The following is a 13,568-nucleotide window of genomic DNA, read 5'->3' as shown; positions in this document are numbered from 1 at the left end:
GCAACTCCAAACAGTTTTTTGTCAGGAAACTTGCCGACAGTGCCCTCTGTTTCCTCATGCAGCTGGCTGATGAATATATTGAACAGTATTGGTCCCAGTACTGGCCCCTGAGGGACCCCACTACATACAGGCCTCCAACTAGACTCTGTCCCATTGATCACAAGTCTCTGACTTCTTCCCTTCAACCAGTTCACATCCACCTCACTACCCAATCATCCAGACCACACTTCCTCAGTTTAGCTTCAAGGATGTTGTGGGAGATGTCTTCTGAGCTATCTTGAGCATTTGACACTATCTGAAGCAACTCAGGGGTGGCTAGTTTGCTTGAACAAACATTTGAAATTATGCCACACAGCCCAGAAGCAGCATCCAGGCAAGAGGCAGCTGGCCTTTGCTACTCTGAGTAGATATGGGAAATAAAACATTTAATTTCTTCCAGTTTGATGATTCCATGGCTGGCCATCCAGTGAACTTGGCAATGGATAGCCTAGTGCAGAGCTGGGTTCACAAAAAGATTGGCTTTGTTGTCCATCACCATGCACTATCACAAGAAAATTGGAATGAGAAGTTTATTTCCTTATGCAGTCTTATTGGCCTGTCCCATCACACACACACAGCCTCTATGCAGTGCTGCTATAGAGCAGCTCTCCCAGGTGGTTCCCACTTCTAGCACCAAGGCCTAACCTGCCTTGGTCACAGCAGCATCTCACACAATTTAGTTTCTGTACCTGAATGAAGAAAGTCTGGGGTGCTTTCTCTTGGAAGGTGGGAGGAGAAGGGCCTTAGTTTGTCCTTGAAGCCCTGCATCCCATTCCTTTGCTCTCGCAATTTGAGAGGTTACTGCAGCCACTGTCTTTCTCCTGAGTGTCCCTTGCTTTCCAAACAGGCAATCTCACTTGCCAGAACTATTGATCCATGGCACTCGTTAGCAGCATCAACCCATATGTAACATTTTTAGAGGAAAATCAATAGACCGCGACTGATTGAGGAAGTCACCCTCTGCTTAGTTTTAGCTGAGCTCAGTTCCTCCAAGCATACAAAACACCAACTGGTGATTAACAATTGGTTAAGAATTTCTTTGGGTCTGAGTATTACCCTTAAAGCATCACGCAGCAGGCAGTGCTGCGGGGAGTCTGTGATTAAAAAGGAAGCCCACATACAACAGAGAAGTGCTGGGTGATGAGCTGTCAGCCTCACTACCTATCACTCTCCAGTACATGCTGTTCTTTGACAAGCATGTTACTGTTTGAATGCAAGGCTCAATTTTGGTACTTGTTTCTCAGGCTGATTCTGTTGCAGGGCAGGAGGAAGGGTGTCCAAATGCATCTTGCAATGCCTCCCATGATGTGGCTTGGGATAATAAGTCTTCACCCTTTGCTGTTAGCTATTGCTTCTGTGCCTATTTTACAAGAGCACAGACTTTGCCACCCGTGGAGGTATTTCATGGCAGATTCATCACTGGTGCTTCTTTTTCTAGTTCATCTGCTTTGGGTGTTTTATAAATAAGGACCTTATTATCTTGGAGTTGAGAAGCAGTGAGCAAAAGTTTGCACCTTTGCCACAAAAAAAAAAAAAAGTCTGCAGGAGCCATGCCAAATAGAGAGAGAGAGTGCTGGATAGGGACCTAGGAAGTGAGCTTGGTCTGGTCCTGTTTATGGCATGCTGATGATTTTGGCTGGCCCCTCTCCATGCTTCAGTATCCTGGTCTGTGAAATGAGGCCAGTGGTGGCTTCCTACACTCTGTAGAGCACGCTGAGATTAACTAAAGCAAAGTGATCCAGAGGAGGTAGTAATCAAACCCCAAAGCCTTTTTCACTGTGTGTTGAATGAATAACGCTTGTGCATCTTGTCTCCCTCCGGTTTGTACTTCAAAAAGTGATTGATTTGATTTCTCTTTTTCTTGGTGCTGTCTCCTATGGGCTTCAAACGGTCCCCACAGAAGCCAGGTATGTCTTATTTTTTTATAATTGAATTAATCTTAAGCTTTAATTGCACAAGTTCTATACATTGTTATAAAATTCCCTGTTTGTGTATCTCAAGTGAGGAGGAAATTAAAAGTTCTGGCCCTTATCTCTGCTGTGATACAGCTGAGGAGAGATAACTACTGCAGAATAATCCCACGTCTGTTGGACTGTCTAATGAAAGGCTCAGGTTCTGGTTAGCCTTCTTTTTTTAAACCTGTTTGACAAAAACCTGGGTTTGATCCGTGGCATTTATGATGGGGCACCACCCAGGCACTTTCAAGACAGGATCACGCCCATGTTGTCACCTCCACTGAACACCCTGGCAACAGGAAGCGGGGCATATTTCTAGCTGAGGCAGCCTACGTGCAGAAAGGGGAGCAGTGCTGGGGAATAGATGAAAAATGATATAAAAAATTAGAATGTAGCAGAAAGCAGTAGCTCACATCAGAGCCAGCACTGGCTGAGCTGCAGGGTGAAGTGCTGAGATGAGGGCAGGCTGTTCCATGTGAAGCCCCATCTACCCAAAGCAGAAATGGTGCTCTACTTGAACTCAAGCGCTGACCAGAAGTTAGTTTATTTTTTTTTCATGAGCATATCTATCAGCACTGGATCTGGAAAGAGAAGCTGGCTGCAGCTTCAGACAAGCCTAAAAAAAGAGTAAATGTGGGGGGATGCAAAAGCTTGTGTGTATGTTTATAAATCTTTTTGTATGTTTTCCTCAAGAGTGAGTTTTGGAGGCTAGGTTGAGGATGAATCTTGTATGACCTTAAGGAATAGGGAGCATTCAAAGAAGACTGACCTCTCACCAGCTAGCCTGGCACACCAAACAAGTAGAGTTGCCTCACCTCTTTCTTCCCCACCCCCATTTTCATATATGCACTTCTTTACCACTAGGAATAGGATTTTTAGTTTCTCTCACTCTGAACAAAACTTACTGCAATGCACACTGGAGTGTTCAGAATGGGATTAAAAAGGAGTGTGAGTAATGGAATAAATCTCCTTCCCTTGGCTTTAATTCAAAAAGCTGTTTTCCCTCCTTTCTCCTCGTTTCCTTTTCCATTCCCACCATCCATGCTGCTATTCAAGGCATGCAGTATGGTGAGAAATTTCCACCCAGGAAAAAGAGCTTCCCACCTGCTGAAGCTTGTCAGCTCTCCCAGATGAGCAGGGGAGTGGCGATGGAGTTGATGTAAGGTGCTCCTCTTAACCCAACAACTCAGTCCTTGGCATTAAGAAATGAGGTTCCAGCCATGGGAATTCTTGTATTGCCAACATGAAGATGCCAGATACTGGCAAAACATGCTAAAAACCTATTTTTGTTTTTATTCTTTTCCTCTATTCTGTGTCTGCAGCCACATCTTGAAGCAAACGTGATGCTCTAACAAAGTTTCTGCTGTCGCTGCCTTTCTCAAACCACAGGAATTGACAGCTCTGCCACAGGTGTAATTGTGTAAGCAGGGCTTTCCTTCAGCAGCCCCAGATTCTCTCATAATTGCTCATATTCAGAAAAAAGCCTAGGAAGTCGATGTAGCACTTCATGTTGCAAATGAGTCATGCAAATTGCAGCAGTCAGAGGGAAAACAGGTAATCCCAGAGCACAGTGTAATTGTGATCGTGTGGGCGAAATGGTTATTGACAAGCAGGAGCTATCACAGAGTTTATGCTGGAGGAAGATGTGGCTCAGTGTTGTGGATGTTTGCTGGAGGCAGGGGTAGGAGATTCTGATTAGCTGTTAGGCTCTGCTCCAGACAATCTAGGTGAGGTAGAGCAGTTGGCTGGGGCAGAGGCCACAGAGCTGTTCTCGTGTAGAGCAAAGGCTAAAAGAATAAAGCTGTGAGATGATGCACACTGTTCTGCTCTCCAAGTGCAAGATTAATTCACAGTTAAAATATTTTTTTGCAGATGCCATTGGCATCTTCTCATAGCAACAGAACATACGGTTTTCACTGCCACCAAAAGCTCCAGGGTACTGCAGATGAGAGAGGAGCTTGTGGCACTGCTCCTCATCCTTGAAGCTAGCTGTTAGGTTAGGTCTGAACCGGTCTTTGACAGTTCCACCTCAAAATGGTTTTGTTTCTTTCTGGAAAAAAAAGAAAATAGTTGTGACATGCTCTTAAACTGAAAACTTCCACTGGACATTGATTTCCCTGAGAGCTCACCAGGGGACTTTCAGCTGAAGTCCCATCTCTCCATGGGAAAGGTATCAGCGGTTTCAGTAGAGCTTCGTGCTGGTTTGCAGACCTTGCTTTCTTCTCTGTGCTTGATTAGTAATTCTGAAGTTTGGAGAGCAAGAATGTAGATATGTGTTGGGGGAAGCATATGTGCCTGTAGATAACACATGCACCATTTATGCTTGGGGACAGAATATAATTTTGAAGGCTGGTGAAACTTTTAAATGCTGTAGCATAATGATGCACTTCTCATCATTCTTTGCTGCTGCCAATCAGCAACAGGAAAACATCAACTGGCTTTCTTGGAGAGCCTGGCACTGCTGAAGCTGAGGTGAAAGATGTGTACATGGTCTGTCCTGAGCGTAGAGAGGAAGAATTGTTAAATAGGATTGGAGAAAGAGCAGGAATCAGGTGTAAAGAGCCTGACAGTGTGGCAGACGTCCAAGATTTTATGTAAATACTTGCTGTACTTTTAAATCTTATTGTCACTGTCAGCTCATGTGGTTAAATAGCCCAGTGCTGGCACCTCTCTGCAAAGTTTTCCCTAGTCTCCCCCACAATGAGAAAAAGTGAGAAGGTGGGGAAAGAGATGGGAATACAATTCGTTCTAGTCAAGGGCACTCGTGGTCCTTGCGTCAAAAGGCACCTCTCTGGAGTTGGGTGCGTTGGTTCTGAGCACGCTGAATGGGAAGTGCCTGGGAAAAAATTGGGAAGTGATTAAGGCGTGAAGGAGTGCGGGCTGTCAGCAGATAAGGGCAGCGCTAGATGCTGTGGGACACCTAAGCTCGTTTCTGAGGGTGTTTTTAACGTGACGTTGGGAAGGAAACGTGCACAGTCGGGGCTGGAACCTGACCCAGCAGCCCCGGGATGCCCCGCTATGCCGCTGCCCCGTCCCGGCCGGCCGGAGTGCTCCCTTGGCGAGGGGGCGGGGCGAGGCAGGGCGTGGTGGCGCGTGCGGCGCGGCGATTGGCGGCCGGCTAGGAGGCGTGACGGGAGGCGTGGCGGCCGGGAGTTTCCCACAATGCCCCGCTGCAGTGCGGCCGCCGATGGATGCTGCGCGGCCGCGCTGCCATTTGCAGCCGCCGCGGCTCGCAGCGCTCCCTGCAGCCCCGGGAGCTGCGGTCCCCTGGCCACCGCCGCCCCGCTGCGCCTGCAGCCGTCGGCCACCCCCCGCCTGCCCCCTCCTTCTTTTCGGTCCCACTGTCCCTCCGCAATGAACCCTCCCTCCGCAGCCGGCGGGGAGGAGACGGGGGCGGCGGGTGGCGGCGGGTGCCGGGGGGCCGAGGGTGGTGGGGAGGCGGCAGGCACCGCTGGGGTCCCGGAGGAGCCGGGGCTGTCCGCAGCAGAAGAATCGCTGGAGGAGAAGCTGCGGACGCTCACCTTCAGGAAGCAGGTGTCCTACAGGTGGGTACCGGGCGGGCGGGGCCGGCTCCGGGCAACCTCGGTGCCCTTCTTGGGGACATCTGCGGGGCACGGGGCGCCCGCGGCTGGGGAGGCGGCTGATAGGGTCCGACGGCGGTGATGTTGCCGGTAAAGAGGTACTAGGCAGAACCGTGGAGACTCAGGCGGGCTTTTTCTTAATCATGAAGCCTAAAAGAGCCTTCTGGTATTCCGTTAAGAAAGCGACCTGCGCCCAGCCTCGCCGATGCCGTCAGGTTTGCGGTGTTCCTCCGGTGCGGCAGAGTCAGGGGAGATAGGGAGGAGGACGGTGTACGTGGCTGAACTTCAGAGTTACTTAGCAAGTCGAGGATCTTGCCTGGCTGCCGGTGAAATCGGTTCCTCTTTACGCTTTGCCCTTTGCAGTAAAGACGCGGCCGCCCGTGTTCCTGGCGCCTCCGAACGCTCACAAAAGGGTCGGAAAATTTTTTCTGATGGCATTTCTGCGCCCGAGAGGGGTTTCTGTATGGGAAGTCTCAGGGAACGCAGGTGTTCCCTCCTTGCCCAGGCAGCCGTTGCATAAGCCCCAGCGGCTGCAAGACAGGTGGGGGCTGCTGTGCCCAACACCCCCACGCATGACTATGAGCAGAGAGCAGGCCGGCTACCGAGGTGTCATAGGACATGGTACAGCCAAAGCAGGGCATTACTCTGATCACTAGGCTCCTGCATTTTTATGGCTCTGCGTTTATCCCATATCTTTGATTTAAAATAAATGGGTCTCTTTTCCTGTAAGTACACCTGTATGAAGAAGCTTCTGATGCGGCTCCTCTGCTTTTCTGTTGCCACCTAGAAGATGTTAATGGTCAGCAGCTGCTGAAAGCAGTTACTGTCTGAGGAGTTTCATGACAAAAAGTTCTTGAGTCTTACCTGATTCTGGCTGCAAAGCCCCAGCAAAGGCAGCACACGAGCAGTAACTAGTACAGCTGTTTGCTTAGGGATGAGATGTCTCAACTGGGATCATAGAAAATACAAAATTGTTTTGTATCTGCAAGGAAAGAGTGACTCTAGCTATGGGTAAATCAGCTAAAGAATCTCTCCTGACATAGAGGTACTGTTTAAAATATGCTGTCAATTTATATCTGAGGTAGCTTAGTAATGATTCCAGTCTCTGCATGTGGAAAAGCTTAAAATTGATGTAGCTAAACACTCTTCATAGCTGAAGCTTTATGTGAGATTTCATGTATGCATAGAGACTTTCCAGTTAAGGGCTGATGGTCTTGCTGGTGAGTGTGAAGTTTGGGATGATTCATACTCAATGAGGCTAGTGATGTGAAAAGGAAAACCTACTGGACACCTGAAGAGCATGACATCAGTGATCTCAGTGCTTTTGCATTTCTACCCTGATGGTATCCCTCACAGGTGTCATTTAGGGGCAAGTGGTATATTGCAAGCAAAGGAAGATTCTGTAGGTGGGCTGTTGAATTACCTGCTAATGAGAGGTTTGCTAATGTGTCTGCTCTCCCTACAGAAAGCATGGGGTTGGCTTGTAATAAATCTTGCAGGTGCTCAGGCTACACATTCTCACTTTTATTTCATTAGTTTGGCATCATCCCACTTTGGGGGCAGGCATGATGTCCTGTTCTCTAGATTTTCTAGGAGGGTATTCTTCAAGTTTTCCCTGTGCTGGATACATGTAAGGGTTTTACAATAAATGCTTATAGAAAGGAGCATTGCATTCTTTTATCTTCCTCCTCTGTCTAGGCAGGTGTACAGCAAGTCCTGAACCTTTGGTTATAAACCCCTTTTCTGAAGTATCTCTTGATGTGTGTTACTCATACTACTTGACTTAGGATACGTGCAAGTACAATTTCTTTGCATCCTGGTTTCCTACAAATAATGCACACTCCCTCATTTGTCCATAAAGAGAACAGTCTGTGTAGACAGAGTAGAAGGCTTCCACAAAGGACCTCCACTGAGATCTTCACACCCTGCATCCCCCAAGCTCCTTAAATTGCTACCATTTCTTCCAGTAAATTATGGTTCTAAGAGGCCTTTGAAAATGTAAATGACAGTATGCTATACAGGAAAATGTATTTATGTTGGCACTTGGACTACTTTATGCACTAGTACAATAGAAGTTATTCAAGGCTTCACACAGACTTTCAAACAGGTCATGTGGGATTCTCTGTGCAGGTGCACTAGACTGACATACACCCATGGATCTGTAACTTATACACGCAGGAAAATCACCAACACTTGGAACTTGCTTAAAATAATACAGGTTCGTGGAAATGACTGTAAATAATTCTGTCGATGGCAACTGAGGGAATGAAACAGGTGGCTGAAAGAGAAGTCAAGGTATCATCATAAGAGGAAGAAAAAGGAAGAAGAAAAATAGTTCCTGTACAAATTTAATTTGAATCATTCCCTGTTGTGAAGTTATGGTTTACTTGAATCTGACTTGAAGTAAAACTTGTTCTCCTCCCTGTATTTTTTTGTTGTTGCTAAACAGCAACTGTTTTCATTGTAACACAGATCTATTTAGCTAATGACATAGCTGTGGCATGCAAATAACTTGTTAGTTTCTCTACAATTGTACAAAACCCACGAGTAACATAGTCCAGAGAAATGTTCTGTACTGATGCAGCCATTGGCTTATAGTGCAGAAACTGGTGTATTAAATATGTAATGATTATGTGTAGTAAATACCAATGTAGGCATGTTTGTCCTCTGTATCAAACCATCAGGAGAAAAAACTTGCTTTAAATAACCCAGGTGCTCCTCACAGGGAGCTAAAAAATTCCCTTGACCATGCCATGTTCTTGGCTATGCTCACCCTGCATCTAACATTCATAAAGCTTGTTGTCTGTCATTCTGTTATGAGTAAATGTTTGCTTGTTTTCTTTCTGGTTGTATGCTGTAATTATGTATACATACACAGTGGGGATATGCCACTTATCTGTGTTTGTGCCTGAGCTAATGGATTTAAAGTGTGTCTGGTTGTGTGTGTGCATGCTGCCAACACACATCTCTTAAGTGGATCTTAATTTGCAGAGGGGGCACCTGCCCTGCCTGCTGTAATGGGCGGGCTGCCACTGGCGCTCAGGCAGTGTGGTGGGTACTGCTGGTCCTGCTGGCGCTCAGGCAGTGTGGTGGGTACTGCTGGTCCTGCTGGCGCTCAGGCAGTGTGGTGGGTACTGCTGGTCCTGCTGGCGCTCAGGCAGTGTGGTGGGTACTGCTGGTCCTGCTGGCGCTCAGGCAGTGTGGTGGGTACTGCTGGTCCTGCTGGCGCTCAGGCAGTGTGGTGGGTACTGCTGGTCCCGCTGGTGCTGCAGGGCTGGTGATGGTGGGAAAGGGCTGCCATCATCAAGGGTATCTTGCAGAGCTGATCCCTGTCTGAGCTGAATGAAAGCTCAGGGAAATGGTCTCCCTTTTCAGCCTCATGCACTTAAATGAAGCCAGCTGACTTAACAGTTGAATGCTAACATCAGAATGTCAACATCTAAGCAGTAATTTTCAGGGTGAATTTTCTGTTTAAAACCTGAACTGAAAGTTCACTCTCCTGTCCCACTGTGAAGAAACTGGGAACTGTAAGGGGGTAAGCGGGGGGAAAGGCAGCTAATTGAATATGTACCTCTGCCAGAGAGAAATGCTCTCTACAGTCTGGTCCTTGGAGTAGTATTTGCCCCTTACATTTCTAGATGCAGCAGAACATTTACAAAGCATTGTGGCACAAATCTGGTGGTCAATTATATCTTTCCTTTTGATTTTTATTGTTTTGTCACTGTGAAGTTCTGTGAGGAACCTTGTGGTCTCTTTTAGCTAGAGATTAAAGTAAATATCCCAAAGCAAATCTTGAAATAAAGAGAAACTTGGAATATACTAAAGAGATGCTCAATAGGAGTATTTCCACAATAAAAAGCTATGGCTAAAGAAATCCTTGGAAATAAAACTCCATCTGGCAGGCTTCCTGCAGGTGTTTGCAGCTGTTAAAACTTATTTGAAATGCTCTCTTGCAATTTAATTAAGATTAGAGAAATAGTTAAAGGTGTAAAACACAAAGTAAACAAACAATGACAAAGCCCCACAAAACACTGAAAACCAAACAAACCCCAAACCTCAAAACAAAGCCAACAAGACCCCTAGAAAACCAAAATAATCAGCATAACCCCCAAATCTAATGAAATTACTGATAAAGCAGATGGAGTTCAAAGTGTTATTAATGATTATCTAGAAATCCAGGAGATCTTGATTAGTGGCTTTGGAAATAAAAATGAAGTTGCAAGTTTTAATGGCTCTCTTGTGAGAGCTCAAGTGGTGTTTGACAAACTCTTGTCACTGGGAAATAGTTTAGCTAGAGCAATGTAATTTCATTTTGACCAAGTGGAGGAGTCCTGTCTGAGGCAGTGTGTGGCTGACTTTAGGGTTCTTTCTTGTATGTGGCCTGGGGATTTCCACAAATGGCACCATAATGAGGCATTTCAGAGTTCTGCACTGTTAATAGGCAGTGGGTAGAGGCTTGGCTCTTGTATTTTGGCTTTGGCCAAGGTGGCTTGCCTGAGCAGGAAATAACACATTTCAATTTTATTAATGGAAGTGGCTGGAGGCACTGGTTCCCTTAACTCACCATGTCCATTGACCATCTAGTTCCGCTCAGAAATGTTGCTGTCTAAGATAGGCAGTTTGAATTTCCTTGGCTGACGTTTCTCTCCCACTTGCCTAATTAATCTGTTTGGAATGTGCCTTATGTGCTTTCCCAACCTTTTCTCTGCAAGCAGAAGCCAAGAATCAAGCTGGCCTCTCCTTCTGCATCATCAGCAATAACGCCTTGTTTGTTGTGGCAAAATCTAATTTGAGTTAGCGTATGTTTTGTAAGTGCATTTGGAGGGGGAAAAGTTATGGCAGAGAAATCTTGGGAAATCCCTGATTACACAAGCCTCACTACTGTTGATGAACGTGTAAGCAGATGGATCAAAATGAAAATTTAGGGATAGGAAACAACCTTTTCACAATTTCACAGTATCACCAAGGTTGGAAGAGACCTCAAAGATCATCAAGTCCAACCTGTCACCACAGACCTCATGACTAGACCATGGCACTAAGTGCCACATCCAATCCCCTCTTGAACACCTCCAGGGATGGTGACTCCACCACCTAGCTGGGCAGCACATTCCAATGATGAATGACTCTCTCAGTGAAGAACTTTCTCCTCACCTTGAGCCTAAACCTCCCCTAGTGCAGCTTGAGACTTGTCCTCTTGTTGTGGTGCTGGTTGCCCGAGAGAAGAGACCAACTCTAACCTGGCTACAACCTCCCTTCAGGTAGCTGTAGACAACAATAAGGTCTCCCCTGAGCCTCCTCTTCTCCAGGCTAAACAATCCCAGCTCCCTCAGCCTCTCCTCATAGGGCTTGTGCTCAAGGTCTCTCACCAGCCTCGTTGCCCTTCTCTGGACACGTTCAAGAGTCTTGATGTCCTTCTTAAACTGAGGGGCCCAGAACTGGACACAGTACTCAAGGTGTCTCTTTCCCCCCTCCCCCTTCATTTATTTACAGACATGGTAATGCTCATAAAATACATATCACTTCTCAGTAAATATTGAACAGACAGGCTGGTAGAGGTGTCTCTTATTACTAAGATTTAATTATTTTATGAAATATGACATCATTTACTACTGTACTGTGAGGCATTATAAATAATTAAAGCTGAGTGACATTTGCAAAAAATGGCAATATCCAACACAAGCCTTTGATCTTTTCAAAGATTGTGTGGCTTTCTTCAGGTTCCTTGAATCTTAATACATCCTATTTCTATAAATGAGTGAGGTTGTTCTTCATGGAAATGATGGAGGAGCTTTTATCTTCTACCAAATGCCAAGGGTTTAATTCTGTCTCTCTGGCCCTAATCTCTGAAGATCTGCTACCCCCTGCCTTTGTTAAGAGTTTTGGGCATGTACTGCGCAGAGTTGTTACCACCCGCTCGTGTAACAGTGACTCGGTTTACTTTGTTGCCCAAAACATCCATCACCATTTTATCATTTCTTCAGGAGCACATCACTGGATGTTTTTGATATGCAAAAGGGTCTTCATAATGAAGCTCTTTCATTTATAGAGTTTTGAGGTGGAAGTTCTGTGTTGGAGTAAAGTGCAGAAAAAGGCTAGGGTAGTCCAGAAACAAGAGTAATACTATGGGAAAAGCAGCTTGACATCTCAAGTTCCATCCTGACTTGGAGATGTGGCTGCATGTCTGGCTGTCAATGTTTCTAGGTCACACAAAGTAAAAGGTCTGTTTTATATTCTCCCTTCTGTACCTGAGGGTAGCAGCACTTTTGAAAAGACACGTTGTGAGTGGTTACTTGGGGTAAGGCTGCCTGTGAGATGTGATGGAATCAACGCACCTACTCAGGAGGAGATAAATGTATCAGTGTTTTGAAGGGAGAAGCCTCTAGGAGCGCATAATAAAGCTGTTGTGTAGCACAGGCACAGACCTGTAGGCTCAGATTGCCCTGAGACTGCTGTACATGGAAAATCTCACCGTGTAAAAAATCCTGAATCAGATGCCACATAACTTTGCTGGCGTGGAAACCCACTTTTGTCCTGACTAGTCCCTTGGAATAAATAAGCAGGTAGTGGGTTCTTCCCACCTTGGCCAGTTGTGGGGATGGTGGAAGGATTTGCTTGGAGCTTCACTGGGCTTCTGACAATTTTTGTTGTGTTTTTAGTTTGGGAACTTGACCAAGATGTTGGGAAGCTGATGTATGTGTACGTGTGCAAGAGTCTCCTCTGGTCTTTCTGTGTATCAGTAAACCCAGCACAACCTTGGTGTGAGATACCAATAGCCAGCCAAAGGATTTCCTAGATATTAAAAGAGGAAGAGGGAGGCTTGCAGTTTTGTGGTAACCTAATCACAGAAATGATGATGAGGAACTTTGAATAAAATGGATATGGAAATGTGTAGTTCTTGTTTTCTTTTTGTGTCGCATTCCACAAAGTTGTGCTTGGTTTGCTTGTTTGTATGTAGGACTGATGCATTAGCTCACTTGTATTGTTAACCTGTGTGTCCTGTTGCTGGTTGGTTTTTTTTCTCTTATGTGGTTTCTGAATGATTTGACCATTTGTCACTCTTAGCAGAGAAAAGCTGGGGGGGGGGGGGGGGGGGGGGGAGGACTGGATATGTATGAATAGAAGTGTAAGAATATATGTACATATGTATGCTTATAGAGTCTGTAAGAGCCTGCATGTGGGTTCATGCTGGGTATTTGGTGTCTGTGTATGGGTAAGGGGACATCATGATGAGTAACTTCAGAGTGAAGGAAGGTATATGACAGGACATGGGCATGAAGGACACTGCTGTGTGTTTTGCAGGGTGCAACTGTGTTGGAAAACCATCTCTACTTTCTATCAAATAATTGCCAGAGATTGTGCGGGCTGAGGACAGGGTAGCAGGGTGGGCTGTGTATTTGGAGCCTCAGTGTGCTCTCTATAAATGTCCAGGAATGTCAGGTGTAGGGATGTCATTATGTTGGCTAATTCCAATGTCAAGTGTGTGGGTTTTCTCCCTTTATTTAACTGCCCTTTCTTCTGTGGTAATACATATTTGTGCACATAAAATGTTAATGTGTTTGGTCATGGTGAAGTCCTTTGCCAAGAGCTGAGTCCAAGGTTTGCAAGGGCAGCAAAGCTGCTGAGGGGTTTGGAGCACAAGCCCTATGAGGAGGGGCTGAGGGAGCTGGGGTTGCTTAGTCTGAAGAAGAGGAGGCTCAGAGGAGAACTTATTGCTGTTTACAACTACCTGAAAGGAGGTTGTAGCCAGGTGGGGATTGGTCTCTTCTCCCAGGCAACCAGCACCAGAACAAGAGGACACAGTCTCAAGCTGTACCAGGGGAGGTTTAGGCTGGATATTAGGAAGAAGTTCTTCATAGAAAGAGTGATTGGTCATTGGAATGGGCTGTGTATAAGTGAATTCAGGGAGAATTTATTTGGTGAAGATTAAGATGTGTGCAGCTGTCACACCAGCACCACCTTGTCTAGTGCGCTGGCTGCCCTGTGCCAGAGGTTA

The 13,568-nt window shown here is 46.0% G+C and overlaps 1 protein-coding gene across 3 annotated transcripts in view; it reads left to right on the top strand.

Annotated features, from left to right (window-relative positions):
• The first annotated feature begins 5,156 nt into the window (after positions 1 to 5,156).
• DGKI (diacylglycerol kinase iota) overlaps positions 5,157 to 13,568 on the top strand; it is a 207,621-nt gene continuing 199,209 nt past the window's right edge. For 2 of the 3 annotated variants that reach the window (XM_068142174.1, XM_068142173.1), the window contains exon 1: positions 5,440 to 5,539. Coding sequence is in view for 1 of the 3 variants with exons in the window: in XM_068142168.1 (XP_067998269.1) it covers positions 5,157 to 5,539 (383 nt within the window). In the remaining 2 variants the exon portion in view is untranslated. Of the gene's footprint in view, positions 5,540 to 13,568 lie in introns of all 3 variants that reach the window. The other variant, XM_068142168.1, reaches the window with a different exon arrangement.

This window comes from Melanerpes formicivorus, unplaced genomic scaffold, assembly GCF_026170545.1.
Source record: "Melanerpes formicivorus ecotype bairdi unplaced genomic scaffold, bMelFor1.0.p_v2 SCAF_8, whole genome shotgun sequence".
Classification (NCBI taxonomy): Eukaryota; Metazoa; Chordata; class Aves; order Piciformes; family Picidae; genus Melanerpes; species Melanerpes formicivorus.
This window is presented reverse-complemented; position numbering and strand designations above follow the sequence as displayed.